Source organism: Jaculus jaculus, chromosome 9, assembly GCF_020740685.1.
Source record: "Jaculus jaculus isolate mJacJac1 chromosome 9, mJacJac1.mat.Y.cur, whole genome shotgun sequence".
In the NCBI taxonomy this organism is placed as follows: Eukaryota; Metazoa; Chordata; class Mammalia; order Rodentia; family Dipodidae; genus Jaculus; species Jaculus jaculus.
Genome location: NC_059110.1, coordinates 7,347,155 through 7,374,868, shown reverse-complemented (window position 1 = coordinate 7,374,868; position 27,714 = coordinate 7,347,155). Strand labels below are relative to the sequence as shown.

Genomic DNA, 27,714 nt, shown 5'->3' with positions numbered 1-27,714 from the left:
AGCCTAGTGGGGAGGTTCTTAGAGACCACAGGCCCAGATACCAGGGCCCTTGGAGCTATGGCCCTACCTCTTCCAGTGGAGCCTTTTACTGGCTCTTTCTTATCACTCAACAGTGCACACATTTTTGTACTTACTTACTAAGCTCTGCCAGACCTGAGGGTGACAGATGGTCCTTCCTGGGGGAGGGTACAGATTAGAAACAGATAAGGAAGGGGCTTGATGGCTGAGTGCAAAGTAAAGCCCTAAACTGAGCTGCTGCAGAGTGTACTTTCCACAGAGAGAGGCCCCAGAGAGGCCCCAGGTCAGAGCTGGCCTGTTCTGGAATGGCTCAGGCTCAGGCAGCACAGAAGAATGGGAGTGAGGTTGGGCTGTTTGTACAGCAGGAGGTGGTCAGTGAGCCAGTTGTCTGAGTGGCCGCAAGACCGTCTAAGACATGGGCCTGGGAAGTCATTAGCAAGCCTGTGGCTACTTGCTCAGGCATAGCTGAATGTGAGCATAGAAAAGCTAGGCAAAGCTCTTTTCCTGCAGGGGTGCCGCCTCCATCTAAGACAGCTTTGTGTTCCAAGAAGTCCAGGCAGGGCTGCCGCTCACCTCTGGTTGCCTCAGGCTGAGAGCAGTGGCAAAGCTGCTGTTGATGTACCCTCCCCTTCAGTACGGCCGGAACTCTCCCTTCTCCAGCCTCACTTCTGAACCCACCCCTAGGAGACCATCTCTGAGTCCCGTCTCTCTGATCTAGTGTCCATTCCTTGGGCAATGCAGCCTGCTTCTTCTCACTTGTCAGAACCTCCCCTGGCCTTGCCCCAGCCCCTGCAGCCCTGTGCTGTTGAGGCCTTTTACTGATACTTGAACTGAGACATTAGAGAGCTTGCAGGTCACACTTGGGGATGCTGGGAAGGTAGAGAGATGACAGACCAGAGGACAGGAGGAGGACATAGGAGTCATAAATATGCCTGGATGGTTGAGACAGTGATGGTTGAGACTTGGGCTTGGAAAACTGAAGCAGATGATTTGAAGTTTGAAACTAAGAGCAAAGCCTTTTGTTTTTCCAGATGTAGGTTTAAAAAATATTTCAGTTATTTATTTGAGAAAAAGGGGGGGGGGTTGGGGGAAGCAGGTTGAGAAAGAATGGGCATGCCAGGGCCTGTAGCTGCTACAAATGAACTCTAGACACATTTGTTACCATGTGCATGTGGCTTATGTGGGTACTGAGGAATCAAACCTGGGTGCTTTGGCTTTGCAGGCAAGTACCTTAACCACTAAGCCATCCCTCCAGCCCCATTATTATTATTTTGAAGCAGGATTTTACTCTAGCTCAGGCTGACCTGGAACTTACTCTGTAGCCCAGGCTGGCCTTGAACTCACAGCAGTCTTCCTACCTCAGCCTCCTGAGTGCTGGGATTAAAGGCGTGTACCGCCACACCCAGTTCATTTTATTTTTATTACAAAAGTTTTCAAATATGCAAGTGGAAAGAACATTAGGATGACGTTTTATGCAGCTGTTTCTCTAACAATCATTAGTTTTTTGCCAAATTTTCTTCATATAAACATATGAATGGATCATTTCACCCAGCTCTGGTTCTGAGAAGGACATTGCTTTGTGACCTCACCACCGCGTCACCCTGTATAGTACCTGACACCGGCAAACTCGAGCTGCACTAGGCTGCTTTCACGGTGTGGGTGCGGGTGTGGGTGCTGTGAGCCTCCTTGCCTGAGAAGTTGGACTGTGAAGTATTCCTGACTCCTTCCTTCCTGCTCCTCAGTACTCTGCTGCTCCAAGCTTTATTTTGTTTGTTTGTTTTTCGAGGTAGGGTCTCACTTTGGCCCAGGCTGGCCTGGAATTCACTACATAGTCTCAGGGTGGCCTCGAACTCACGGTGATCCTCCTACCTCTGCCTGCTGAGTGCTGGGGTTAAAGAGGTGTGCGCCACCACGCCCGTCACTACTCCAGTCTTTTGATCATGTCAGGTGGGTAAAGTGGCTGTTGGATCTACAGGACATTCTGGCATATGACTCTAATGTTCATGCATTTTCACACCTCAGAGGCCACACATTTCTTCTTTTGGCCATGCTACTTCTTACAGTTTGTTTCCGAAAGTGACCCACAAATTCAGGTGGCTCAGTCCATTATAGGTTTGTTTCCTTTCGCATATTATGGGTTGTTGGGCAGAGTGTGGCCATGGGGCTCTGTTCCACGTGGCTACTGAAGGACCTTTGCTCCTTACTTTTTATTTATTTTTTTAACATTTATTTATTTGAGAGACAGAGAGAGAATGGGTATAGCAGGCCCTCTAGCCACTACAGTGGCTTATGTGGGGAATTGAACCTGGATCCTTAGGCTTCATAGGCAAACACCTTAACCACTAAGCCATCTCTCCAGCCCACATAAGGCTTTTTAAAATAGCCAGTGGGTTTCACCAGTGCATCCAGCACTGGATTCAGCGTGGGTGATCTCTGTACAGATAGAGAAGTGGCGAGTCATTGTGTCCAAGCCAGTCACACGGAGGGCCTGAGGAGCCCCTGCTAGAAGTAGCATCCCTTCCTTGTGTGATTGACCCTGCTCAGGAAAGGAAGGGAGGAATTGCACCATCTGTTTAAAAGAGTGCTGTTAACTACTTAATGCATACAAAGCCAATCCAGTTTACCAAACAGAAAGCTCCCCACCCCCCAAAAAAGAAAAAAAAAAAAAAAGACATGGGAATAGGAAAAACAAAAAACAAAATCCATAGTAGGGTGGTTAAAATTTTGCCTCATGATTATTTCTGGGTTTGAGTCTGGCTTCTTTTTTTCCTGCCAGGAATCTGTAGGTAAGTTACATAGTTACCCTGCATCTACACAGTGAGGCTTAAATTGTCCCTATGTCATAGGACAATGCACAGCCTGTCTCAGTGCAAGCTGGCCTTGGGATTGCCAGGATGTTTTGCTTAGCGCCTGGTGTGGTGTGCACTTGGGGTAGGTTAGCAGTTGGTGCTGCTGGTGTTATGCTCATAACGACTTCAGAATTCAAGATTTAGTAGAAATTACACTGAAAATTCATTTACTCTTGCTACAAACCTTATTTGCATTTTCCTCATAGTGTAAAACTGCTCAGGATGCCACACCTCAAGGAGGTTGGCAGACACGTGGGAAGCACAGCCAGCTGGGATTCTGATCCGCCAAGGGTGGAAAGAAGGGGAGCTTTGTGCTCATGGCCCACCAACTGGGAAGGGCAGGGGGATAGGATTTCCAACAGGGAGAGGCAGAGCTTTGCCTGATCCTAGAGCCTAGATAAGTGCCGTGCAGGGCTGAGCTGTGCTCTTCCGGGGACTGGACCAGGAAGGGCTGTGGCAGAGGACGGAGGGGTGTTGACTGGTGGGACAACGCAGACACGGGTCCTGACAGGTCGCCAGCCCAGGGGCTGGCAGCGTATGGTGGTATGCCCTTAACCTTGCGGAATGGTGTGCAGTCCTGGCATACTACGTGGCATCTCTGTTCTTTTGCTTCCACGATGGGTACGGATCCCGGGAGTATGTGTCGCTCATCTACTTTCTGTGGACCTCAGCTCCTACCAGTGACGTTGGAAAGCTCTGTGTAACGTGACAGCCTGGAAAAGCAGAGGCCCGCTCTGGGCCCCCACACCCTCCTTAGTTCTCACTTCGCCTCTTCATGGATGCATTTTGAACAGCTTACTGTGAAGCCCATGTGGCACCACTATGCTGAGACACTGCCTGCCAGCCAGGGTAATGGGTGAGCTGTCTGTAGCTTTACTGGAAGTTGGTCTAATCTCAGATCTTAAGGTCTCTATAATCTTTTTCTTTTTTAAAAATATTTTATAGCCGGGCGTGGTGGCACACGCCTTTAATCCCAGCACTTGGGAGGCAGAGGTAAGAGGATCACAGTGAGTTCAAGGCCACCCTGAGACTACATAGTTAATTCCAGGTCAGCCTGGCCTAGAGTGAGACCCTACCTCAAAAATCAAAAAAAAAAAAAAATTTTTTTTATTTCTGTAGTTGAGAGAGAGAGCGTGCTCACACCAGGGCCTCCAGCCATTGCAAACGAACTCCAGATGCATGCACCCCCTTGTGCATCTGGCTCACATGGGTCCTGGAGAATCGAACTGGGGTCCTTTGACTTTGCAGGCAAACGCCTTGACTGCTAAGCCATCTCTCCAGCTCAGGGTCTCTAAAATCTTGAGGTGAACAGCTAACTGAATGGCCATGGCTGTTCACGATTTATGTCTGCCTTGTTCCTCAGAGGTTCCTGGGTTTGAGGCATGTCACAGATTTCTGTGTTGTTCTTTCACAGGTAATGACGGGAAAGGAGAGCCTGTGTTCACCGGGGAGGTAGACTGTGCCTACTTTTTCACGTGGGACACTGCATACGCCTGTGTCAGTGAGAAGGAAGGCCTCCTCTGTGGTGCCCGAGATGGGAAGAAACGCTATGACCTATCCGTACTGGCTCGTCACTCAGGTACTAGTCCCCTAGCCTGGGGTCTTTAGCGCTCATGTTATAGACAGTTGCTATAGTTCCAAAGGTTTGAGGAAATACTCCTTTTTAAAATTGTCAACTGGGGAAGGGTCCCTTTTCCAGTAATGGTGCAAACTGAAGGTGCATTGAATTGGGAGGTGAAATACCTTAATTTGAGACCCACATTTTTTGTTTTCTACATGTGTTATCTTGACTTATCTTCCCAGAGTTTAGTGAGAATTGCTGGGGTCCTGTGGTGTGCCAGGACTTGTGCTTTGTGTTTAGAAGCTTGTTTTTTCAAAACAACTCAGTTTCTCTGGAAGCCATCAGGGACAGTAATTGCATTTAGTGTGAGGAGTGGAGAGGCTGGTGAGTATCACTTCATGAAGTCTTCTGCCCTTTCCAATCTGAAATGGGGTCAGCCTCCCCTAACCCCAAGTTCTGGGGAGATTGAATTTGGTTGTTGAAGCATTGTGTCAGTATTGCTGTGAGGGGCTTCAAATTTGGAGACTAGCCGAGCATTTGTTATTTGGCGGGCACCAAAAGGATACAGCTGTGTCCTATATGGCAGCCCTCTGCCTTCACAGGGCTCTGCATCTTACAGAAAACAGACTAGGTGGAGTGCTGCCTGGAATACTTGACCTTGTGAGGATGGGAAGGGGTTCTGGTTTTTAGCAGCCTGCTTGTGCCAGAGCCATGGTGTCTGCAAAGTGGGTCCTTCCTAAGGCGAAGAATGACTGCCCAGAAGTGCGTCATTCCCAGCTGCAGTGGGACTGCTGCATTGTCTTCTAAGGCCCATCTGGATTGAAAAGTACAGTGTAGAGGAATATTTCTTGTGGCAGGTTCCAGAGCCTTCCTTGAACACAGGAAGTAGCTCTCCAACTGTAAACTGTTAGTGACTTTCTTTGGCGGGTTAGCAGTGAGCATCCTGCAGGCTGTGCTTGAATCCCAGGTGTGTGTTAATGAAGAGACTGGTTTTCAGCAAAGCTGAAAGAGCTCGAATCCTGAGATCAGAGTCCAGTTCAGGGCTTGAGCTGTCACACTCAGCAATGCTGGCTTGAGCATAACCTGTAGGTCGTAGTAGAGCTTTGAACTTTCTGTGTAGCTGAGGATGACCTTGAATATCTGATAGTCCTCTCTCCACCTCGTATGTGCTTGGATTACAGGTGTGCACTCCACGTCCTGTGTAATGTGGTGCTAGGAATTGAACCTAGGGCTTTCTGCCTGCTAGTTAAGCACCCTACCAACCGAGCTATATAAAGCCCTGAGACCGTGGTTACTTAGAGGAGATGTGAGTGTGAGTCCCTGTCGTCAGGAGTCTGTGCTGCTTCTTCCCTCCTTTTCTCCTTCCCTCTTCTTCTTTTCCATCTCGCTGTCCTCTGAGCTACACCCCCAGCTCAGCATTTTCTATTTTAAGTATCAGTGTGTATAAATTACAACCTGGGATTTGGAGAGCTACAGAGATAGACTTCTCCACTCCACAGAGGTAGACTCCATGCTGCAGCCTGGCTCTTGAGGAATGGGGATGATTTTTGTAGCTTTTGTGCCTAGATAGCCCAAAGGAACCTGAGGTGTGAGAGTTTAAATCCTCCCCTTCTGCCTCAAATCCAGGTTACCCCAGCCAAATGCTCAATGTGTAGGGGAGAACTTGGCCCATAGACTTGTGGTATGCGTGTGCAGGCTGTCCACGTGAGTTCTCCATAGAACAGTGTGTTATGGCCAGTGGAGCTATGGACTGTTCCTTCTAAACCCTGTCCCCGGTTTGCCATAGTAGCATTTCAGAAAAGAATGTGTGAGTTCAAATCTTCTATCCCACTTCACCCCAGTCAGTCTCCCTCCAGAGCCGGTTGACGGATGGTAGGTGGATTTCTGGTGGGGCTCCTTCCTTTGCCTGGTGTCCCCACATTCAGCACTGCCTGCTCCTGTCAGTGGCTGCTTACTCATCTCTGCCTTTGGATTCAGTGGCCACCTGCATCCCGCTGCCCTGTCCCCCAGTCTTCACATGTGTAAGATGCTGCACGTTTCTCAGCAGCATGGGCCTTAACAGGCTATCTATGCCATTCTGCCAGGCTCAAGATGGAAAGTGTTTTGGGATTTGGCTGGTCCCTGACACACTCAGTGAGAAAGTGGAGACTTCCTGACTTTCTGTGCCTTCAATTTTCCCAGAGTCTAGAAACAGGGCTGCCAAGGATTTCAAGTGCTCTTGACCTTGACTTAGTCATTGTTTATACTGTGACCCACAGGGAGACAATCTACTGCCTTTGGCTAAAGAAACTTTTGCTTTGGTTGCAGAATTGGAGCAGAATTGGGAAGCTGTGGATGGTAGCCAGGCAGAAACAGAAAAGAAGTATTTCTTCATCAACGTCTGTCACCGAGTGCTGCAGCAGGGCAAGGCCAGGAGCTGCCCCGAAGATGCTGCTGTGTGCGCTGTGGGTAAGCCGTGTCTGAGGGAGTTGCTGAGGGATCCTTTGCGTACGAGCAGTCGCACCCTACAGTTTCTTGTGTGAAGTCACTTAGAATGACTTCCTGTGGTTCATGTAAGCTGTCCCCTTTTGGGTGTAAAAATGAAGGATAAGAAAACAGTAAGTTTTTTTTTTTGTTTGTTTGTTTTGAGACAGGATTTTACTATAGGCCAGGCTGCCTTGAACTCCTGGTAATCCTTCAGCCTTAACCTCCCACATACTGAGATATGTGAGCTACTGTGCCAGGGCTTGGAAATAATTTTTTTTTAAGTATTTCATTGATCTGTGTGAGAGAGGAAGAAAAAGGCAGATAGAGAGAATAGGTACACCAGGGCCTCTAGCCACTGTAAACAAACTCTAGACACATGTACCACCTTGTGCATCTGGCTTACATGAGTACTGGGAAATCAAACTTAGGTCCCCAGGCAGGCAAATACCTTAACCACTAAGACATCTCTCCAGCCCATAAATAAATAAATAAATATATATATATATATATATTTTTTTTTTTTTTTTTTTTTTTTTTTTGCTTTTTCAAGGTAGGGTCTCAGTCTAGATTAGGCTGACCTGGAATTCACTATATAGTCTCAGGGTGGCCTCAAACTCATGGCGATCTTCCTACCTCTGCCTCTTGAGTGCTGAGATTAAAGGCATGCACCACTATGCCCGGCTCCAGAAATAATTTTTAACAACTCCAAAGTCAGTAAGTGCTGGGTGTACTCTGAAACTTGAGGTGGGCCAAAGCTATGACAATGTTAACTATGAGCGGAAAGAATATGGTGGAAATTGCTTGACTGCCTCCCTCCCTGCTTTTTTTCATTGTGTAACCCTTAGAATAATGTATAAAACTAATTTTGAATTTCTAGAAACCTTACTGCCTCAACCTAGTCACAAGCTTAGAAAGGAGAATCACTGTTGGAGTCGGCTGAGCACTGTGTTCTGTAGTTCTTGCTATCCTTGCTTTGGTCCTAAGGCTGTCACATAGTGTTTGACAGAAACATGGACCTTGAAGATTCCAGGCAGTGAATAAGGGATCCTTCACAAGTACTGGTGAGAAGGTGTGAGGCTTGGCTGGATGTCAGGAATTATCCAGCATACATAGCCAGCCCATGTTTTTTAAAGTAGGGATAGTGTGTCCATGTCTGAATATGAACTCAGGTATGGAGTTACAATAAATTGTAGTAAAAAGCAACTGAATCAGGAATTCCATGGTCACCCACCTGGGTTGTTGGACAGGCTAAGAAAATTGCTGCTTTATCATGAATGAATTATAACCCTTGGCTGTGCTCCCTGAAGGCCCATGCATGTATCGGTACAGCCAAGGCCCAGGAAATGGGGCTAGTGTTTGTTGCAGGTAATGGCTAGCCTGTCCTTGTGCCTTAGGGGAACACTGAGTTACCCTATGTGACACTTTCCTGCTAAGCCAGGAATTAGCCTTAGGGTCCTTAATGTGGCTGTTATTGCTGCTTTTGTGGGCCATGGTGCACTGCTGGCATTTGACTGAGTTTTGGTGCCTCTGTCTGTTTGATTAACTTTTCCCTTCTTTTTTCCAGATAAGACTGGAAGGAAAAACCTGGGAAAATTTCTCTCTTCTCCTATCAAAGAGAAAGGACACATTCAGCTCTCTTACTCAGATGGTGATGATTGTGGTGGTAACAAGAAAATAACAACAAACATCACACTTGTGTGCAAGCCAGGTAAACATTACAGAAGAAAAAGGGTATCCTGGTAGCCTTCGCTAGAGGTGCACCCACATTTGCTTTGTCTGCAGCTAGATGGACAGTAGGGGTGACAGTGTGTGCCTCTGTCTCTAGTCTCTGGCCATGGGAGATGGGTCAGTGGGATTCCTGCCCAGAAATGGAGAAGCCATATGGTATCAACGGGAAGTTGTGTTGTAGCTTTCCAAACTATTAATGAGCCTCCACATGGCATCCTGTTCTTTGGGACTAATACCCGGGTCAGTGATGTGGGCTGCTGACCTCTCCCCATAGGGGAACTGTAAGTGGTTTGCACACGCTGCTCATGGCCTCGCCGTCTCAGCGGTGTTTGCTTTTCTCCTTTACTCATGCGTACAGGCTGTTGTTACTGAGTCAAGATGTACGCACGTCGTGTATGTTAATGCTTCTTAGTCTGTGTTTTCTGAGTTGCTGTGTTGTGTAGTTCTATTTATAATGTTATGGATTTCCTTGTTGACACGGCATGGTCTTTATTGTTAAGCACTTTCCCGGTTGGTGGATTTGCAGCGTGTGTCCAGTGCTGGGAACCTGGATGCTGAACATCCTCTTTCCACCACTCCTTGAAATGTCTCCTTTGTTTGGATTCCCAGTATGGAGAAGGTCAAAGGCTAGGACTTTTTTCCTTTTTTTTTTAACTGGGGTAGAAAGTGGTGCATACCACCCAGGCTGTTGACGCACGCCTTTAATCCCAGGACTCGGGAGGCAGAGATAGGAGGATCACTGTGAGTTTGAGGCCATCCTGGGGCTACAAGTGAGTGCCAAGTCAGCCTAAGCTAGGGTGAGATTCTACTTTAGAAGAGAGACCAGAAATTTAGCATTGTCATTTTTTAAAAAAGATTTTACTTTTATTTATTTTTTTACAATTAGAGAAGGAAAGAGAAAGAATGAGAATGGGCATGCCAGGGCTTCCAGCCACTGCAAACAAACTCCAGACGCATGTGCCACCATGTGCATCTGGCTTACATGGAACCTAGAGAATCAAACCTGGGTCCTTAGGCTTCGCAGGCATGCACCTTAAATGCTAAGCCATCTCTTCAGCCCACCATTGTCATTTTCTTAAAGTTGTGGTAACATATGTGTCAGAAAGATTACCATCTTAACCATTTTCAGTATATTTCAGTGACATCAAATATATTTATGTTGTTTTGCAGCCATGCCTGGAACTTTGGGTTCCTATTAAACAACAGTTCTTCATTGCTTCCTTCTCCTGCCTGTGACAGCCATGGCTCTGCTTTCTGTCTGGGACTTAACCTCTAGCTGCCACACCTCCCATGAGTAGAGAACCCATAGCATTTGTAGTACTTCTCTCTGACCTTGCTTCTCTTACTCCTCTCCAGCCTGTTTTTAATATATGGAAATATAAAAGAAGACTTTTAGAATCAACAGATGGGTGATTGATTTCTTTCCCCTACCCACTGACAGGTGATCTAGAAAGCGCTCCAGTGCTGAGAACATCTGAGGACAATGGCTGCTTCTACGAGTTCGAGTGGCACACAGCTGCTGCCTGCGTGCTGTCGAAGACAGAAGGAGAGAACTGCACGGTCTTTGACGCCCAGGCAGGTGGGTGTCTCAGCAGCATCTCTATTGTCCAGTGTGACTTGGAGCCACCGAAGGCCTTTTATAAACCTTTCTGTGCATTTGTGGTGACCTACTTCAAAATTCTGTCAATACTATTTGTCCAAAATGTCAAGCATTTTGCGTTTGGTGCCTGAGCTATATGGTGGATGCTGTCTTCAGTTCGTGAGTGATTGGGATTTACTGAAATGCCAGCGGATGATTTCGAGAGTCTCAGGCTAGAAACACCCTTGGGGCTTTATATCATGACTGTGCTCATCTTGCTTGAACGTAGCCGTGGCTTATGAGGCCTGTAATTGTGGACTTCAAGTAGGGCTATGGGCTCGTGCAGTGAGAGGGCTCGGTGGTGAGGACTCTGTCCCCAAGGGGGAGCCTCTGCTCTTTGTGGGGTTGGGAGCCCGAGAGACAGAATGTCTTTTCTGCCTCTTCCCCTGCTTCCTGCCAACGTGCCATCCTTGGAACCTGGGGCAAGATCACCCTCTTGGCTGTGTTCTGACTGGCCTCACTTCTGTCTTTTATTCTTAGGGTTTTCTTTTAATTTGTCACCCCTCACAAAGAAAAATGGTGCCTATAAAGTTCAGACAGAGCAATATGACTTCTATATAAATGTTTGTGGCACTGTGTCCGTGGATTCCTGTCAGCCAGGCTCTGGAGCCTGCCAGGTGTCAAAAAGGCAAGTGATTTCTCATTCTGGTTTATTCTTTGGTATTTTCTGTTAATGAATAGTTCATTCAGGAATAGATATGTTTCCCCTTAATAATATTGTGTTATGACTAGCGTATAAACACTGAGAAGACCTAGCCAAAAAATCGGCAGGATTTCAGGCGCTTAACTTCCAGAAAAGGTGTAAACCCCATCCCCAGGGAAGAAGACTGAGCTTCTGTAGTGCCCCATGTCTGGTGCTTGAGCTTCTCTCTTCTTAGATATGATGCATGAGCTTCTCTTTTCTGTGCAGTGCTAGTTCTAAGCAGTGAACTGTACTGTGAGCCTGCAGTGCTGAGTGAAAACTTTGGGGAGGGGGAAGCTTTCGTCCCCTTTCCACGGGAGATCTGTGAACTGTAGCAGCCCTGGGTCCTGGCTGTGTCTTCTTCTCCATTGGTCTTATTGATGTGTAGCCTTTACAGTGTATTTATTGATTACCTTACTCACTGCTGTACCAAAAATATCTGACCAAAGCAACCTAAGGAAAGAAGGGTTGACTTTGGTTCACAGTTTGAGGGTACGGTCCTCTCGTATGCTCATGGTGAGGGAGGTGTGACAGGAGCTTGAGGGGACAGGTCACATTGCATCCATTGTCATGAATACTCAGTTCCCTTTCTCCTTGTATTCAGTCCAAGACCATAGTCCATGAATCCATGATGAGGAGGAATCTTAGGTAATTTAATCTAGAAACTCCCTCACAGACATGCCCAGGTGTTTGTCTCCTAGGTCATTCTAGATCCAGTCAAGTCGACCGTACTACCCATCATTGAGAGCTTCTGCTGGTTGATGCTTTCCTGACTGATGTGTGTTTCTTTCAGTGAGAAAAAGTCTTGGAATTTGGGGCTGAGTAATGCTAAGCTTTCCTATTACGATGGGATGATCCAGTTGAACTACAGGGATGGCACACCCTATAATAATGAGAAGCATACACAGAGAGCCACACTGATCACCTTCCTGTGCGACCGAGATGCTGGAGTGGGTGTCCCGGAATATCAGGTACGAATTGTCTCCTGGGCAGTATTTCCTGGGGCTACTGGAGCCACTTGTCCACCGCTATTTAGAAGCAGAACTATTATTAGTTTGGGTTTCTGGCCAAATCATCATTGTAATTATACCTTTTACATTTTCTAGGGTGCCTAGGGCGGTATTTACTCACTTGTCAAGCTGTTCATTCAAAGCGCTGTACCCCTCAGTGTAGTCCCCAGCCCTGTTGGTTTCAGGAACAAACTATACAAAAGCATCCCAGGTGATCCCTCTCCAGGGGTTAGCCAATACCCTTTTATGAACCAGCGTGGAAGAAAACCAGGCATGCCTGAGGTCTTCGCAGAGCATGGGCTGTCTTTATCTTTTGCCTTCCTTTGGCTGCCTACATACTTGGAAAAAAAGACATAAAAGGTTCAGAAATTGTCCTCAATTTCTAGTTACTGAGGCCGAATTCCCATAGTTTTTGAGCAGGCCATTTTCTGTTTGTGCAGTAGAAGGAAATATACATCATTTTGTTTACATTGTCTTGTTTTTTTTGTTTTTTTTTTTTAAATCTTGTCTTCACATAATGTTCCTTTTTTCCCCACCTGTTTACATTTCTATTATTGTAACATATATACACGAGGCAATTAACTTTTACAAGGTTTATTTTGCCTCACAGTTTTGGGGTTTCAGTCTGATTGATTGGTGGCCCGCTTTTTCTGGTGTTGTGACATGTCATGGACAGAGCATAGTGGAGCAAAACTGCTGACATTATGGCCAGGAAGGGGTCTTTTAGACACATCTCCAGTGACCTAGAGACCTCCCACCTGCACGCCACTGTTTGAAGCTCTTATCTTTTATTTTATTTTTTCCAATTTTTAAAAAGATGTTTTGAAGTAAAGTTTCACTCTAGTCCACGTTGACCTGGAATTTACTATGTAGTCTCAGGCTGGCCTTGAACTCACAGTGATCCTCCTACCTCTGGGATTAAAGGCATGATGCCACTACACCTGGTTTGAAGCTTTTCTCAACTCCTTATAGTGTTAAGCTAGGAAACAAGGCTTCATCTCATGGGACCTTGAGGGTACTACAGATGCAGACTAAAGCCCCACCCTTCCCTGTTTCTTGTCATGGGATCAGGAAGAGGACAACTCTACCTACAACTTCCGGTGGTACACCAGTTATGCCTGCCCGGAGGAGCCCCTGGAGTGCGTGGTGACTGACCCCTCCACGATGGAGCAGTATGACCTAACCAGGTGAGCAGAGCCTGCTGGCCCTGGCCCTTCATCTGCGTGGTTGGAGAGCACGTGACCCAGCTGAGGAGGAAAAGGGCAGTGTATGCCCAGGGCTGGCAGGACCAGCGTGGGGAGAGGGAAGAAGAAGGGAGCATAGGTCTGCTCCGGTCATTTGTGACGGGCAGCAGCAGCTGACGACAGCAGAGCTGCAGTGGTGGCTTCATTATTTAAAACACAAATACATAAGTAAAAATAATATACATATATAAAACAACAACACAAACACAGCTTGAGGTGGGAGAACATTGAAGGGTCCAGTGTGTGTGAAGCTTTATCAAGGTCAGACGTGATCTTGATGTGATGCGACCTCAGCTGAAGAGCCAACTTCTGCAGCATGCTAGGTGGTATGTCTCCTTTGGTAGGTTTTTTTTTTTTTTTTTAATACATATACTCTAGCCCAGGCCGACCTGGAATTCACTGTGTAGTTCCAGGCTGGCCGTGAACTCACGGCCATCCTCTGCCTCCACCTCCTGAATGCTGGGGTTAAAGGTGTGCTGACATGTCTTTACTGGTTTTAAGCATTTAGACATAAATTGCCCATAACAGGTGGTTGGGTGTCTAGAAAGCATCCTTTCTGCTTTGATTGTAGTCTAGTGAAGTCTGAAGGTGGTCGTGGAGGAAACTGGTACGCCATGGACAACTCCCGAGAACACGTCACATGGAGGAAGTATTACATAAATGTGTGCCGGCCTTTGAACCCTGTGCCAGGCTGTGATCGATACGCGTCAGCTTGCCAGATGAAATATAGAAACGACCAGGTGTGTCTTGTCTCCCTCTGGCGGGGCCTTACTCTTCGTGTGGCTTAGTGGGTCAAGAAGGTGGTTTGGGATTTCCCCATCAAAGCAGACCTGGCCGCACAGGAGAAGCCTCTGAGAAAAGCAGGGTCACTATGTTAATTCACCTGCCTTCTGCACAGTTGTGTGTACCAAGTCCTCATTCAGACTTGAAATGTGAGGAAAATGCTGTGGGATTAGTCACTGTTGGTCCAATATAGTTGTGTCTGGCCTGTATTCAAGTGTCTGAATGATTTGGCAGATATCTGTAGGACAGTCTTCACTCCCTAAAGCTTTACTAGATTACTTAGGGGAAACATCAGTTACGGAGAGTTGTTGGGGCTCCTGGACCCCCAGCCTTTACAGTCTCTCTGAGGCTGAACTACACTTCATCAGGCTGACTGTGGTGCCTGCCAGAACCATGGCCCATTTCCTTGTGGTGCTGTGCCGGTACTCTGGACTTGGCACCTGTAAACATGCTTGTCGGGACGTGCTTCCCTGACATGGCAGCCGTGGCTCAGGAGACATAGAAGCACTCTGGGTTGTGCCTGTGTGGGTTTGTTGTCTCTGTTGGAGTAGCAACTTCAAAGTACAGCCAGTGGTCTTTATATATATATATATACTTTATTTATTTATTTGAGAGAAAGAGAGAGGGAGAGAGAGAGAGAGGGAGAGAGAGAATGGGTGCACCAGGGCCTCCAGCCACTGCAAAGGAACTGCAGATGCATGCGCCCCCTTGTGCATCTGTCTTATGTGTGGGTCCTGGAGAATTGAACTGGGATCCTTTGGCTTTGTAGGCAAGTGTCTTAACCGCTAAGCCATCTCTCCAGCCCAAGACAGTGTTCTTGATTCAGGGTTTCTGTTTGTGAACTGGTCTACTCACTATCGTTTGTAGCTCCCAAACCTATATGTAGGGGCTTTCTTAGTCACTCTCGGGCAGGCCTGGTCTAGATGGGGCAGAATAAGGTGAAGTCTGCCTAGTGGAGAGTGCGGGGAGGGTTGAGGTGGGCAGTGCAGGAAGCTTCAGCTCTGGGACCAGTTGGGTGGGTCTGAGTCCCAACTCTGGCAGCTGTTAGTAGAAAGGTTTCTGGTGAGTTACATGAGCTGTTTTTTAGGACCAAAGACTAAGCTGCATGGGATATTGCATAGTTGTAGGAGCAGTTCAGTATTCAGTAATTCTTGTTATTGATGATGCTGTCATAGGGTATAACTACTGTGAGAAGGGAATTGACTGTCTCAAGGATGAAGCCTGCTTTCTGCCAGGTGTTTCAGCTTCATATTTGTATGTTCCACTTTGCTGCAGGGTTCTTTGGCTGAGGTCGTGGCCATCAGTAACTTGGGAGTAGCAAAGACGGGCCCAGTGGTGGAGGAGAGTGGCAGTCTCCTGTTAGAATACGTGAATGGCTCAGCCTGTACCACCAGTGACGGCCGGCTGACCACCTATAGCACCAGGATCCATCTGGTCTGTGGTAGGGGGAACCAGGTAAGTCCTGCCCCAAAGGGTGGGGAGAACGGGCTGCAGAACAGTGCTGTGGGATTAGCATATACAGGCGCTCACCAACTAAGCTAGACTGTCTAGGCAATGAGCCCGAAGGCTGCCTTTCTCTTCCTTCCCAGTCCTGGGATTACAGGCATGTGGGTTTCTGGGAATGAACAAAGGTCCGCATGCTTTTGTGACAAGCACTTTTACTGCCGAAGCCATCTCTCCAGCCTTTGCTCTTTTGCTTTTAGGGCTGCTGAGATTGAGGGTAGGGCCTGTAGGTAGAGAGCTCTGGTGGGTGTGCGTGTGAAAGCTCTAGAGCAGTGTGCAGTGCCTATCTGCTAACGCGTGGGGTACCACCACCTGTGATGGGGCAGTACTCACAGAATGGGAGTGTGGCATTTGCAGGGAGATTCCCCTTTGAATTACATGTACAAAACGTAAGTCACAGCCACTTTCACAAGTTTACGTGTGCGTTTTAGAACCCACATTAGTAAGCAGACCATCTACCGCACCTGAAAGGCCCTCCTTGTGCCCTTTCCTATCTTCTCAGTCTTGCTCCCACTCCTGACAGAGGCACAGGTCATTTTTGCCGAATTCTAGTTGGTGTGAGTGGTCTTGTCTTTCTGGCTGCTTGCATTCAACTCTGGGTGTGGAGTATTTTTTTAAAGTAGCAGTTTGGGTTCAAGCTGAGCTTTACTGCTGGTGTGATCTCAAGTGTGCTAATAGCCAAGCATGAGAGATGACCTCTCCTTTGTAGGGAAATGAGAACAATGAATTATACGTGCTGATACATAAGTACTCTGATGTGCTGGTCTGGTAATCTGTTGGCTAGATTGTTGTCTCTTGACTTTTCCCCTGTACTTGGCCTTTCAGAACACCCACCCTATATTCACTTTCAACTGGGAGTGTGTGGTCAGCTTCCTGTGGAACACCGAGGCTGCCTGTCCTATCCAGACCATCACAGATACAGAGCAGGTGTGTGTGCTCTCCTGGCCCTTGCCCAGGCGGCCTCTGAACTGCCCCTCCCATCCTTGCTGAGCCAGGTGCCTTACCCACACTGCATCCCTCTCCCTACTCTTGGTGTCTAGATCCCCTATAAAAATCAGCCTACGCATTGCTCCCTGTTGATCCCTTCCTGTAGGAGCTGTATCCTGGTGGGCACTGCGTGTCCTCCATCACAGGCAGGGGCTGACTGATTCATGTCACTGCACTGCAGAACATGTCAGGACCTCACACCTAAAGGACGGAGCCCAGCCCTTCCTGAGCTCTCCTGCCCAGTTATCCCATAGCGTGCGCTCACTCGCGCTGTGGATTGAGCCTGGTTGGTGCCTTCTAGTCAGCCTGTGTGTTCCTGTGGAATTGGTTTGAATATCTTCCTTTCTCTGTTGTTTCCAATAGGCTTGCTCTATAAGGGACCCCAACAGTGGCTTTGTGTTTAATCTTAGTCCACTCAACAGTTCTCAAGGATACGTGGTCTCGGGCATTGGAAAGACTTTTGTGGTAAGAGAAACATGATGAATTTCCAGTAGAGTTACAGTACATTCTGGTCACCTGCAGCCTGTGACTGGGAAAGCCAGGTGTTCTCAGGGCTTGCCCTCCAGCACTGCCTTGGCAGCCTGGGGACAAGAAAACCCATTTTGGGGAGGGGGGTATCTGACATAATAGCATCACTGCCATGCTGATCAATCTGGTTCAGATTGGGGACAGACACTCATCCTGACCTGCCACTGTGTGCCCAGCAGTCCCTAGAGTAGAAGCAGCAGAGTAACAAAAACTGCACTCCAGGGCTGGGGGGATGGCTTAGCAGTTAAGGCGTTTGCTTGCAAAGCCAAAGGATCTAGGTTCAATGCCCCAGGACACACATTAGCCAAATGCACATGGGGGCATACACATCTAGAGTTCATTTGCAGTGGCTGGAGGCCCTGGAGCACCCATTCTCCCTCTATCTCTCTCCCTCTTTCTCTGTCAACTAAATAAGTAAATATATATATTTTAAAAAATGCATTCCAAGCTGGGCATGGTGGCACACGCCTTTAATCCCAGCACTCAGGAGTCAGAGGTAGAAGGATCACCATGAGTTTGAGGCCACCCTGAGATTACAAAGCGAATTCCAGGTCAGCCTAGACTAGGGTGAAACCCTACCTTAAAAAACCAAAAAAAAAAAAAAAAGAAAAAAAGTACTGCCAATATCATGACTCAGTGGCTCTGGGGCAGGCCAGCAGTGTGATACCTAGGCCTCTGTTAAAAATGCACTCTAGCCTCATGACTCAGTGGCCCCGGGGCAGGCCAGCAGGGTAATCACTAGGTCTCTGTTAAAAATGCACTCCAGTCTCGTAACTTGGTTCTGGGGCAGGCCAGAAGTCTCAAGCCCTCAAGGTAATCTTGATTCCCATTGTGTCAAGGGGAAAGGTGATTAGATTACCCAGTACAAGGGTATCTGGGGCTATATTCTAGAATCTTCTAAGAGTACTTCCTTCATAGGTAGTTCTGATGGGATATGTTCACACAAATGCCATTTAACTGTGAGAAAACTTTTCTAAAAAATGTTGTATTCATTTATTTACTTCTGAGGGTGGGAAATGGGTGCGCCAGGGCTTCTGTTTATAGCAAACAATTTTAGATGCACTTTGTGCATCTAGATTTATGTGGGTACTGGTGAATTGAATCTAGGTCTTTAGGGTTTGCAGGCACCTGCCTTAACTACTGGGCAATCTCTCTAGCCCATGAGACTTTTTAAAACACCTTGATATTATTTTAAATCTTTGTGGTAATGTCCACATTGCAGCATGAGAATAAACTTTAAAAACAGGCAATTGGGCTGGAGAGATGGCTTAGTAGTTAAGGAGCTTGCCTGCAATGCCTAAGGACCCAGGTTCGATTCCCCAGGACTCATGTAAAATAGATGCAGGAGGTGGCATATGTGTCTGGAACTTTGTAGTTGCTAGAGGACCTGGCGTACCCATTCTCTCTTTCTCCCTCTCTGTCTGTCTGCCTCTTTCTCTCTTGTATAAATAAATAAAAATAAAATATTAAAGAAAAGACAGGCAGTTGGGATGAAAACTACTGCAATAATTTGATGTAAAGAAGGGCTTTGTGGTGAAACATCACAGAAGGACCCATCGCTGTTACCAGCTGGGAACGTTTCTGGACAGGAGTCACCGCTGAGCTGGTTTTGGCTTTGTCCCTTTCCCTTGTCTCCAGCATGTTCTCACAGAGGTTTTTCCCTTTCACAGTTAGGTAAATGTTTAATGGCCTCAATGTTAATCAAGTGTAGAACTGTTTGCTTTCCTACCAGCTAATGAAGTGTTTTGTTTATGTCGAGTGGCATATGCTAGGGCTGTAACAGGTGAGAGTGTATTTGGCTGCCTTTGTTAGTGTGAGAAGCAGGTGAGAAGCTTGTTGAAGCTTATCAGAAACATGCTTGGAGAGATGACCATGAACCCTTAACGACTGTTGCCATAAGGAGACCAGAGAGGCCCTGCCTTATGCCTTAGCCACAGTATTAGGTGGCATGTGCATATCGTGGCTCTCGCAGGTAACAGAGACCAATGATGTGTAGGTGGCAAAGGTAGAAATGGAACTGATTGAAAGAGTACCTAGGTCTCAGGGCACTGTCCAGAGAGCCCTCTGCTTGAGACACCAGCGCCCACCAGCCAGTTACATCATCGAACAGGTTGCCCTTCTCCTGCCCCCCAGTTCTGTCCTGTCCTGCTGGGTTCAGCTACTCTGGACAGTCATTGGCACCCTCCCATGGAGCTGCCACATAGCCCATCTCCAGGGTCATCTGAACCTCTTGCCTGCAGGGATGTGAAGATGCTAAGCAGCTCAGAAGACTAGTGCCAGTAATATGGCAGGATAGGCTTTTCCTAGCACTGGCCCAACGTTCAGGCACGGTTCTGAAGGAAGGACAAGAGGGAGGGAGAGAGACAGAGAGGGGGGGAAATTGTGGGTGTGCTACACCATTGTGGTTTTTTTTTGTCGGTATGGTAGTGCACACCTTGCAATGCCAACATATTTGGGAGGATCAAGAGTTCAAAGTCATGCTCAGTTACATAGTGAGACTGAGACCAGCCTGGGCTATATAAGACTCAACCTTCAGCAAGCAGAGCCAAAAACAAAGAAAGAAACACTTTGTTTTTCTTCTTTCTTTTTTTTTTTTTTTTTGGCTTAAAATTTTTTATTTTATCTTATTTTACTTTTTTATTTTAGACAGAGGGAGAGAGAGAAATTGATGCACCAGGGTCTCAGCCACTGCAATTGAACTCCAGATGCTTGTGCCTCCTCTCCTAGTGGCCATGTGCGACCTTGTGCTTGCCTCACCATTGTGCGTCTGGCTAATGTGGGATCTGGAGAGTAGAACCTGGGTCCTTAGGCTTTGCAAGCAAGTGCCTTAACTACTAAGCCATCTCTCTAGCCCGCCTCCCTGTTTTTGGCTTTTTTGAGAGAAAGCTTCATTTCATAGCTCCAAGCTAGCTTGAAACTCACTTGTGTGCCCATGCTGATCTTGAACAGTGATCCTCAGCCTCCCAAGTGCTGGGATTATGAGTGTAAGCTGCCACACTTAACTCGAAGAAGTAGTGTTGCCTTCTGTTTTCATTGTTCATTAACAACGAACAGGTAAGGGAGCCCTTCTCAGTGCTTACACTGAACAGCAGACTCCGCGTTGTTTTCAGCTATAGTAAATTTAACTTATTTTGTTTGGTTGTTTGTTTTGTTTTCTTTTGTTTTTCAAGGTAGGGCCTCTTTCTAGCCCAGGCTGACCTGGAATTCATTATGTAGCCTCATAGTAGCCTTGAACTCACTGCTATGCTCCTATCTCTGCCTCCTAAGTGCTAGGATCAGAGGCACGTGCCACCACGCCCAGCTAAATTTAGCTTACTATTACTATAATTATTTTGTATTTTAGGGAGAGAGAGAGACAGCGTGAGAGAATTGGCACACCAGGGCCTTTGCCACTGCAATCAAACTGCAGATACTTGCACACCTAGTGGGCACATGTGATCTTGTGCTTGCCTCACCTCTGTGTCTGGCTTATGTGAATCTGGAGAGTTGAACATGGGTCCTTAGGCTTTGCAGGCAAGCGCCTTAACCACTAAGCCATCTCTCCAGCCCAGTTTAACTTTTTTGTTTTTTTGGAGGTAGGGTCTTGCGCTAGCTCAGGCTGACCTGGAATTCACTATGTAGTCTCAGGGTGTCTTTGAACTCAAAGTGATCCTCCTACCTCTGCCTCCTGACTGCTGGGATTAAAGGTGTGTGCCACTACACCTGGCTAATTTATTTTTAATGGGATGGTAACAACACCTTTAGGAAATAAAGAGCTGTCTTTGTAAAGCAGATGTGCAATGTGGTGTATATTTCTGGAGCTGGTTTGCAGTTGCTACAGGCCCTGGCATGCCCATTATAGCTCTTCGTCTTTCTCTCTTAGTCTCTCTCTCTGCTTATAAATAAATATTTTAAAAATTTCAAAAAAGAAATATAGGTATCATTTTGCATTTACTTATAATTGACTCTAACTGTGTCTGTTTTCTTTGTAGAAATAATGCAAAGTTACAGTTTATATACATTCCTTACATTGGAACATTATTTTATGCAATGTATCTTATGTATTTATAGGCATAGAGCTAATATAAACAAATAAATGATGAAAACATATGTATCAAATCTTCTAGGAAATTTTAAAGATAATGGTATTTGGACTTTAGTTTTTGCCTTACTAACTTTAGGATTTAGCTGCTCAAATATGCAGAGTGTGTTTAACACAGTGGGATATTGGGATCTAAAGCAATCTTGTCTCTGGTAAATCTTTGCGCTTCTTACTGTCTGCCTCCAGTTCAATGTCTGTGGTGCAATGCCTGCCTGCGGGACATCCGGGGGAAAGCCCGCCTTTGGCTGCGAGGCAGGGTCTCAGACAGAGGAGCTGAAGAAGCTGAAGCCAGAAAGACCAGTTGGATTTGAGAGGAGCCTCCAGCTCTCCACAGAGGGCCTCCTCACGCTGACCTACAAGGGGGCCCCTCCCTCCGACAGAGGTGAGCTCTGCCAGTTGCTTTTCAGCTGACAGTTTCCCTTGGTTCTGGGACTGTCCAAGAGCCTTGTTGAGTCTGTCCTCTGACCACTCGTTTGGCATTCTCCTTGGGTGCTTGCCACCCTCGTCTCCTGCCTGGGTCACGCATGCATTCACACACACCGCTGTCTCGCACCTGCAGTTCTCAGAGGATTCCACCCTTGCGTTTCTTGCTTTTCCTCTAGGTAGTGGAGCAGTAGTGGTGGATTAAAGTCGTAAGAATTACCGTTGTCCTGTATTTATTCTCCTTGCTTTTTCACTCACTTTCTTTGTGTGTGTAGGGGGGCTACACACATGTTACCCTGTGTGCAGCATATAGAGGCCAGAGGAGGATATAGAGTGGCTTTCTCTATCATTCATTCTGTCACCTGTTTCTATCCCCTGTTTCCTTGAGATGCGTCTCATTGAACCTAGAGCTGATCCTCAGCAACCCTGCTGTCTCCGTACCCGCAGCACTTGGGTTATGGTCATGCGTGGCCATGCCCAATCTTTTCTTTTTTCTTTTCTTTTCTTTTCTTTCTCTCTCTCTTTTTTTTTTTTTTTTTTTTGAGGTAGGGTCTCACTATAGCCCAGTCTAACCTGAGTGCTAGGAATAAAGGCATGCGCCACCATGCTCGGCTCCATGCCCAACTTTTTTTTTTGGGGGGGGGGTTTCAAGGTAGGGTTTCACTCTAGCCCAGGCTGGCCTGGAATTCACTACGGAGTCTCAGGGTGGCCTCGAACTCACAGCGATCCTCCTACCTCTACCTCCCGAGTGTTGGGAGCAAAGGCCACCACACCTGGCTTCTATGCCCAACTTTTTATGTGGGCACTGGGGCTCAAGCTTAGCTTTTCATACTTGCACAGCAAGTGCTCTTACCAACTGAGCCATTTCTCCAGCTCCTCTCTAGAGTTTCTTAATGATACACAGCTTTTTCCCAAGTATTTTTATTTATATTTGACAGAGAGAAAGGGAGAGAGAAAATAAGCCCTTCATATTCTGTGCCACTGCAAATGAACTCCAGATGCACGCACCACTTTGTGCATCTGGCTTTACTTGGGCACTGAGGGTTCAAATCCAGGCCATCAGGCTTTACAAGCATGTGCTTTTAACTTCTGAGCCATCTCCCCAGCCCTGTTACATAGTTGTTTGTTTATTTATTTATTTGAGAGAATGGGGAAGAGAGAGAGAAATTGAGGAGAATGGGCATGCCAGGGCCTCCAGCCACCACAAAGGAACTCCAGCTGCGTGTGCCACCGTGTGCATCTGCCTTATGTAGGACCTGGAGAATTGAACCTGGGTCCTTAGGCTTCATAGGCAACTACCTTAACCACCAGCCCTTATATAGTTTTTTATAGCTCTTTCACTCTCTGGTTGCAGAGTATAGTTTTAAAAAATGATTCATTTATCATTTTTCTGTGGTGTCATTTTTAGGCTCTGATTTTGAAAATATTCCTGGTATGGTTGTATTTTAACACATTGGGGAACTTTGATGGCTGCTGTGAGCATCCAGGTTGAGTGAGCCCTATGGAGTTCATCACGCTTATGTGTATAACCAAGGCTGGTTCCTAAACCTGTTTCCTCCATGTGATGATTGTGCTGCAGACTCTAGAAGACATGCTCGTGACTCTTATGTACCTTCCCGCAGCAGCTCCCTTCGTCTTCCTGCTCATGCATTGCAGAATAGTCCACTCAGGGCCATAGTCACAGTTTAAAAGTGTTGTTCAGCTGAATCTTTCCCAGCTCAGAGAACTCTTGTGACTCCCTATTATAGCTGGAGCTGGAGCTGGAGCTGGAGCCCGCGTCCCTGTCGTGGTCAGGGCTCCAGCGTGGTCTCCCCTGCCCTGCCTGCCGGGTCTCACTGCCCTGCATGTCCTTGCAAATAGGGGACCACTGTCAGTGCCCTGCACCCCAGTCTCCATGCTTGCATCCCTGCTGTGGAGGCAGCACCCATCTTCTGCCTCACTCACTGTTGAGGAATTGGGAAGTGTGTCATATGTCTGCTGCTATGTGCTATATGCTTGATAAACTGATGTGATACTGGAAGGCTTTCTGTCAGAGTGAGAATGCCCCTCAGTGAGAGGCCCCTGGCTTGAGCACCTTATGTCATGGCCACTATTGCTGACTCCACGGGGGTTGGACTGCACTCTGTTCAGTTCTGGCCTCTTGACAGGCCCGCTACCATGCTGTGCTTTTCCCAGGACAGCTGTGAGGCCTGCTGCTGTCCATTCCATGGCTCTCTCACTGTGGACTGCCTAGCGAAGCGTGACTGACTGACTGTCTTTCTTTCTTTTCTTCTTTTCCTCTTTCCTTCTTCCCTCCCTCCCTCCCTCCCTCCCTCCCTCCCTCCTTCCCTTCCCTTCCCTTCCCTTCCCTTCCCTTCCCTTCCTTCCGTCCTTCCTTTCTTTCTTGTTTTTCGAGGTAGGGTAGCTCAGGCCAACCTGGAATTCACTGTGTCACTAGGTAGTAGTCTCAGGGTGGTGCCAAACTCACGGTGATCCTCCTGCCCCTACCTCCCAAATGGTGGGATTAAAGGTGTGTATCACCACGCCCGGCTGAAACATGACTTTCTTGTTCCACAGCCACCGCGTTCATCATCCGTTTCATCTGCAATGATGACATTTACCCGGGAACCGCTAAGTTCCTGCATCAGGACATTGACTCTACGCGAGGGATCCGGAACACTTTCTTTGAATTTGAAACTGCCCTGGCCTGTGTTCCTTCTCTGGTGGATTGCCAAGTAACAGGTGAGGCCTCAGAATGAATAGGCTAGGCAAGAGTGAGAGTGTGTGTGTGCATATGTGGGTGTGTGTCTGTGGGTCAGCATGTGTGTGTTTATGCTCATTTGTAAATGTGGCCTGTGTGCTTTGATTTATAGGCAACACGGCGTGCACATATGTCTTCTTGATATTTAGTGCTATAATGCTTCCTGATGATACTTGGGACATACATTTGGGGATTTAAGCTATGGTCTAGGGTCTGGTGTTGCTTAAGAACTGAGAAGAAAACTCAGCTTCCTATGGAAGGAAGAAAAGAAGGGAGAGAACTTAGACTTCCTTTAGACTTGACGTGGGCCATGTCCCTCAGCCCCTCAGTCCTTGGGCTGCCCTTGGACAGGGACAGTGTGGGAGGCTGGGTTTATGTAGGCCAAACCTCCTGTGGGTTTGTGTCTTGTGGTTTGGGATGCCCATCTGTGTTTTGGCAGTCTTTACTTGATGGGGAGAGGGGCCAGAGCTAGCAAGAAAGCAGGTTTTCTATGTGTTTCATTATGCTTTAGACCCAGCTGGAAATGAGTATGACCTGAGTGCCTTAAGCACGGTCCAGAAGCCCTGGACTGCTGTGGACACCTCAACAGATGGCAAAAAGCGAACCTTCTACCTGAGTGTCTGCAGTCCTCTCCCTTATATTCCAGGATGCCATGGTGAGCTTGCTCCATAGTTCATTCTGTTTTGATTTCTGGGGGAGGATTTGCATCAGGATCAACTTTTTGTCTCACATCGCATTTCTGTCTTCTCAGGGAGTGCGGTGGGGTCCTGCTTGGTGTCGGAGGACAACAGCTGGAACCTGGGTGTGGTGCAGATCAGTCCTCAGGCTGCAGCAAACGGATCCCTCAGCATCCTGTACGTCAATGGTGACAAGTGTGGAAACCAGCGCTTCTCCACCAGGATAATATTTGAGTGTGCGCAGATATCGGTACGTGTGCACATCCACCATGAGTGGTGGCTGGTTCTTTTCCCATTTCCCTTTAACCTTAGGAGCTGCTTTGTTTAAACTTACCTGTGTTTTTGTGAGTGTTGAGCGTTGTGGGGTTTGATTAGTATAGTCTACTCACCCCCTTCCCCCAAGTGTTAGATGCTGCATACGCACTAAATATTTGTTTCATGGACTTTTAAAAGAGTAAATGTTAATGTTAACTATCATTTGCCTAGCTTTATTTTATTATTCTTTTAAATGGGCCGGGCCACTGCAAATGAACTCCTGATGCATCTGGCTTATGTGAGTACTGGGGAATCCACGCCTGGCCTCCAATATTTTTTTGTTTATTTTTATTCATTTATTTGAGAGAGAGACAGAGAGAGAGAGAGAGAATGGGTGCTCCAGGGCCTCCAGCCACTGCAAACTCCAGATGCATGCCTCACCTTGTTCCAGCCCTAATTTTATTTTTATCTGTTTGTTTATTTTGGCTTTTTCAAGGTAGTGTTTCACTCTGGCCTAGGTTGACCTGGCACTCAGTCTGTAGTCCCAGGCTGGCCCTGTACGGTCCTCCTGCCACTCAGCCTCCTGAGTGCTGGCATTAAAGGTGTGTGCCGTCATGTCAGACCTTAGTTTGTTTTTTGTTTTTTTTAATTAAAAGGAAAACAGAGCTTGTCGTGGTGGCACATGCCTTTGGAGGCAGTGGTAGGAGGATTGCTGTGAGTTTGAGGCCACCCTGAGACTGTATAGTTAATTCCAGGTCAGCTTGGACCAGAGTGAGACCCTACCTCAAAACACCAAAAAAACAAAACAGAAAAAGAAAACAGACCAAGCTGTTGTTTTCTTTTACAGGGGTCACCGACTTTCCAGCTCCTGGTTGACTGTGAGTACGTGTTTGTCTGGAGAACTGTGGAGGCCTGTCCCGTGGTCAGAGAGGAAGGTAAGCCTCTGGCCTCCTCTTCTCTGCGGAGCTGCTGTAGATGAGTGGAGTCGTAACACTGAACAAGCGGCATCTTGACTGCGCAGCCCAGTGACAGGGGCACAAGGGGGCCAGGGGCTGCTGTGGGTGGGCAGCCTGTCAGCCTTGTGTTCTTGGACTCTGCACGCTGTCTATGATCTCACCAGTGGCCTTTTTCTCATGAGCCCGGAGTCATAGGTTTCTTTGGCTTCTCACACTTGAAATCAGTGAGTCTGACTCAGGATGGGTTTGGTTTGTTAAAATCTAGTAACTCGCCGGGGTGTGGTGGTGTGTACTTTTAATCTCAGCACTTGGGAGACAGAGGTAGGAGGATCGCTGTGAGTTCAAGGCCACCCTGAGACTACACAGTAAATTCCAAGATAGCCTGGGCTAGCATGAGACCCTATCTTGGGGGGGGGGGGGGAACATCTTGTAACCTGCTTAGGTTTTCCTCAAAGCTGTCAGCCAGGCAGTTTATTTTAGGGCTAACCAAAATAATGTGGAGGGAGCTTCTTATACCCATGTAAAGGTAACACCTGCCTGATTAGGAATTGTAAAATGTGGTTGGAGAAATGGCTTAGTGGTTAAAGGCACTTGCTTGCAGAGCCTGACAGCTCAGGTTCAGTTCCCCACATAAAGTCAGATGCACAAAGTGGTGCATGTGTCTGGGATTCATTTGCAGTGGCAGAAGGCCCTGACACACCCATAATCTCTCTGTCTCACAAATAAATAAAAATTTCTATAATTGTAGAATTCTGCCAGGCCTCATGTATAGACCTGTAACAATAGGTACTTGGGAGGCTCGGGCAGGATTATTGAAATATTTAAAGCCTGCCTGGCTGGACTGTGAGTTCAAGGACAGCCTGGAGAAGTTAATGAGATGCTGTCTCAAAAAACAAAACAAGGGCTGGGCATGGTGGTGCACACCTTTAGTCCTAGCACTCAGGAAGCCGAGGTAGGAGGATCACTGAGTTCGAGGCCACCCTGAGACTCCATAGTGAAGTCCAGGTCAGCCTGGCCTAGAGAGTGAGAGCATACTGCAAAGAACGAACGAGTGAACGGACACTGAAGAAGGCCTGAGGAGGTAGCTTTATGGTAGCACTCTTGTGTAACGTGCTAGGTAGGTTCAGTTTCCAGAATTCCCACATGCACAAAAAAATGTTTTGCATGAAAGTCTGAATGCATGTGCTTCTTGTGTCTCCTTCAAGGAGACAACTGCCAGGTGAAGGACCCCAGGCACGGCAACCTGTATGACCTGAGGCCCCTGGCCGCCAACGACACCGCTGTGACTGCTGGCGAGTACACCTACCACTTCCGGGTGTGCGGGAAGCTCTCCTCCGCTGTCTGTCCTGCCCACGACAGGTCCAAGGTGGTCTCATCGTGCCAGGAAAAGCGGGGACCCCTGGGATTTCAGAAAGTGGCAGGTACCGTTGTTTTCCTTCTTTGTTTGCCAAGGACTGGAATTAAAATGTAGCTGTGCCATGGAGGATGACATTCCTCCCACGTGGGAAGAATGAAGGTGGTCGAGGAGCAGCATGGTCCTGGTGCTGTTGATGTCCTACGGTCATAACGCAAATATGCCCTGAA

General features: G+C 47.4%; 1 protein-coding gene and 1 non-coding gene across 2 annotated transcripts in view; both read left to right on the top strand.

Moving 5' to 3' along the window:
- Igf2r (insulin like growth factor 2 receptor) overlaps nucleotides 1–27,714 on the top strand; it is a 114,845-nt gene that overhangs the window by 48,245 nt on the left and 38,886 nt on the right. The window contains exons 11-27 of the mRNA XM_045158581.1: nucleotides 4,282–4,446; nucleotides 6,736–6,876; nucleotides 8,459–8,602; nucleotides 10,064–10,201; nucleotides 10,742–10,889; nucleotides 11,737–11,914; nucleotides 13,025–13,140; nucleotides 13,769–13,937; nucleotides 15,256–15,435; nucleotides 16,309–16,410; nucleotides 16,834–16,935; nucleotides 21,266–21,461; nucleotides 24,059–24,223; nucleotides 24,754–24,897; nucleotides 24,994–25,169; nucleotides 26,022–26,109; nucleotides 27,336–27,551. Coding sequence (XP_045014516.1) covers nucleotides 4,282–4,446; nucleotides 6,736–6,876; nucleotides 8,459–8,602; nucleotides 10,064–10,201; nucleotides 10,742–10,889; nucleotides 11,737–11,914; nucleotides 13,025–13,140; nucleotides 13,769–13,937; nucleotides 15,256–15,435; nucleotides 16,309–16,410; nucleotides 16,834–16,935; nucleotides 21,266–21,461; nucleotides 24,059–24,223; nucleotides 24,754–24,897; nucleotides 24,994–25,169; nucleotides 26,022–26,109; nucleotides 27,336–27,551 — 2,568 coding nt within the window. The remainder of the gene's footprint in view (nucleotides 1–4,281; nucleotides 4,447–6,735; nucleotides 6,877–8,458; nucleotides 8,603–10,063; nucleotides 10,202–10,741; nucleotides 10,890–11,736; nucleotides 11,915–13,024; nucleotides 13,141–13,768; nucleotides 13,938–15,255; nucleotides 15,436–16,308; nucleotides 16,411–16,833; nucleotides 16,936–21,265; nucleotides 21,462–24,058; nucleotides 24,224–24,753; nucleotides 24,898–24,993; nucleotides 25,170–26,021; nucleotides 26,110–27,335; nucleotides 27,552–27,714) is intronic.
- LOC123463843 lies at nucleotides 12,158–12,292 on the top strand. The gene has a single exon (XR_006639215.1). It is a non-coding gene; the product is annotated as a small nucleolar RNA SNORA67 (small nucleolar RNA).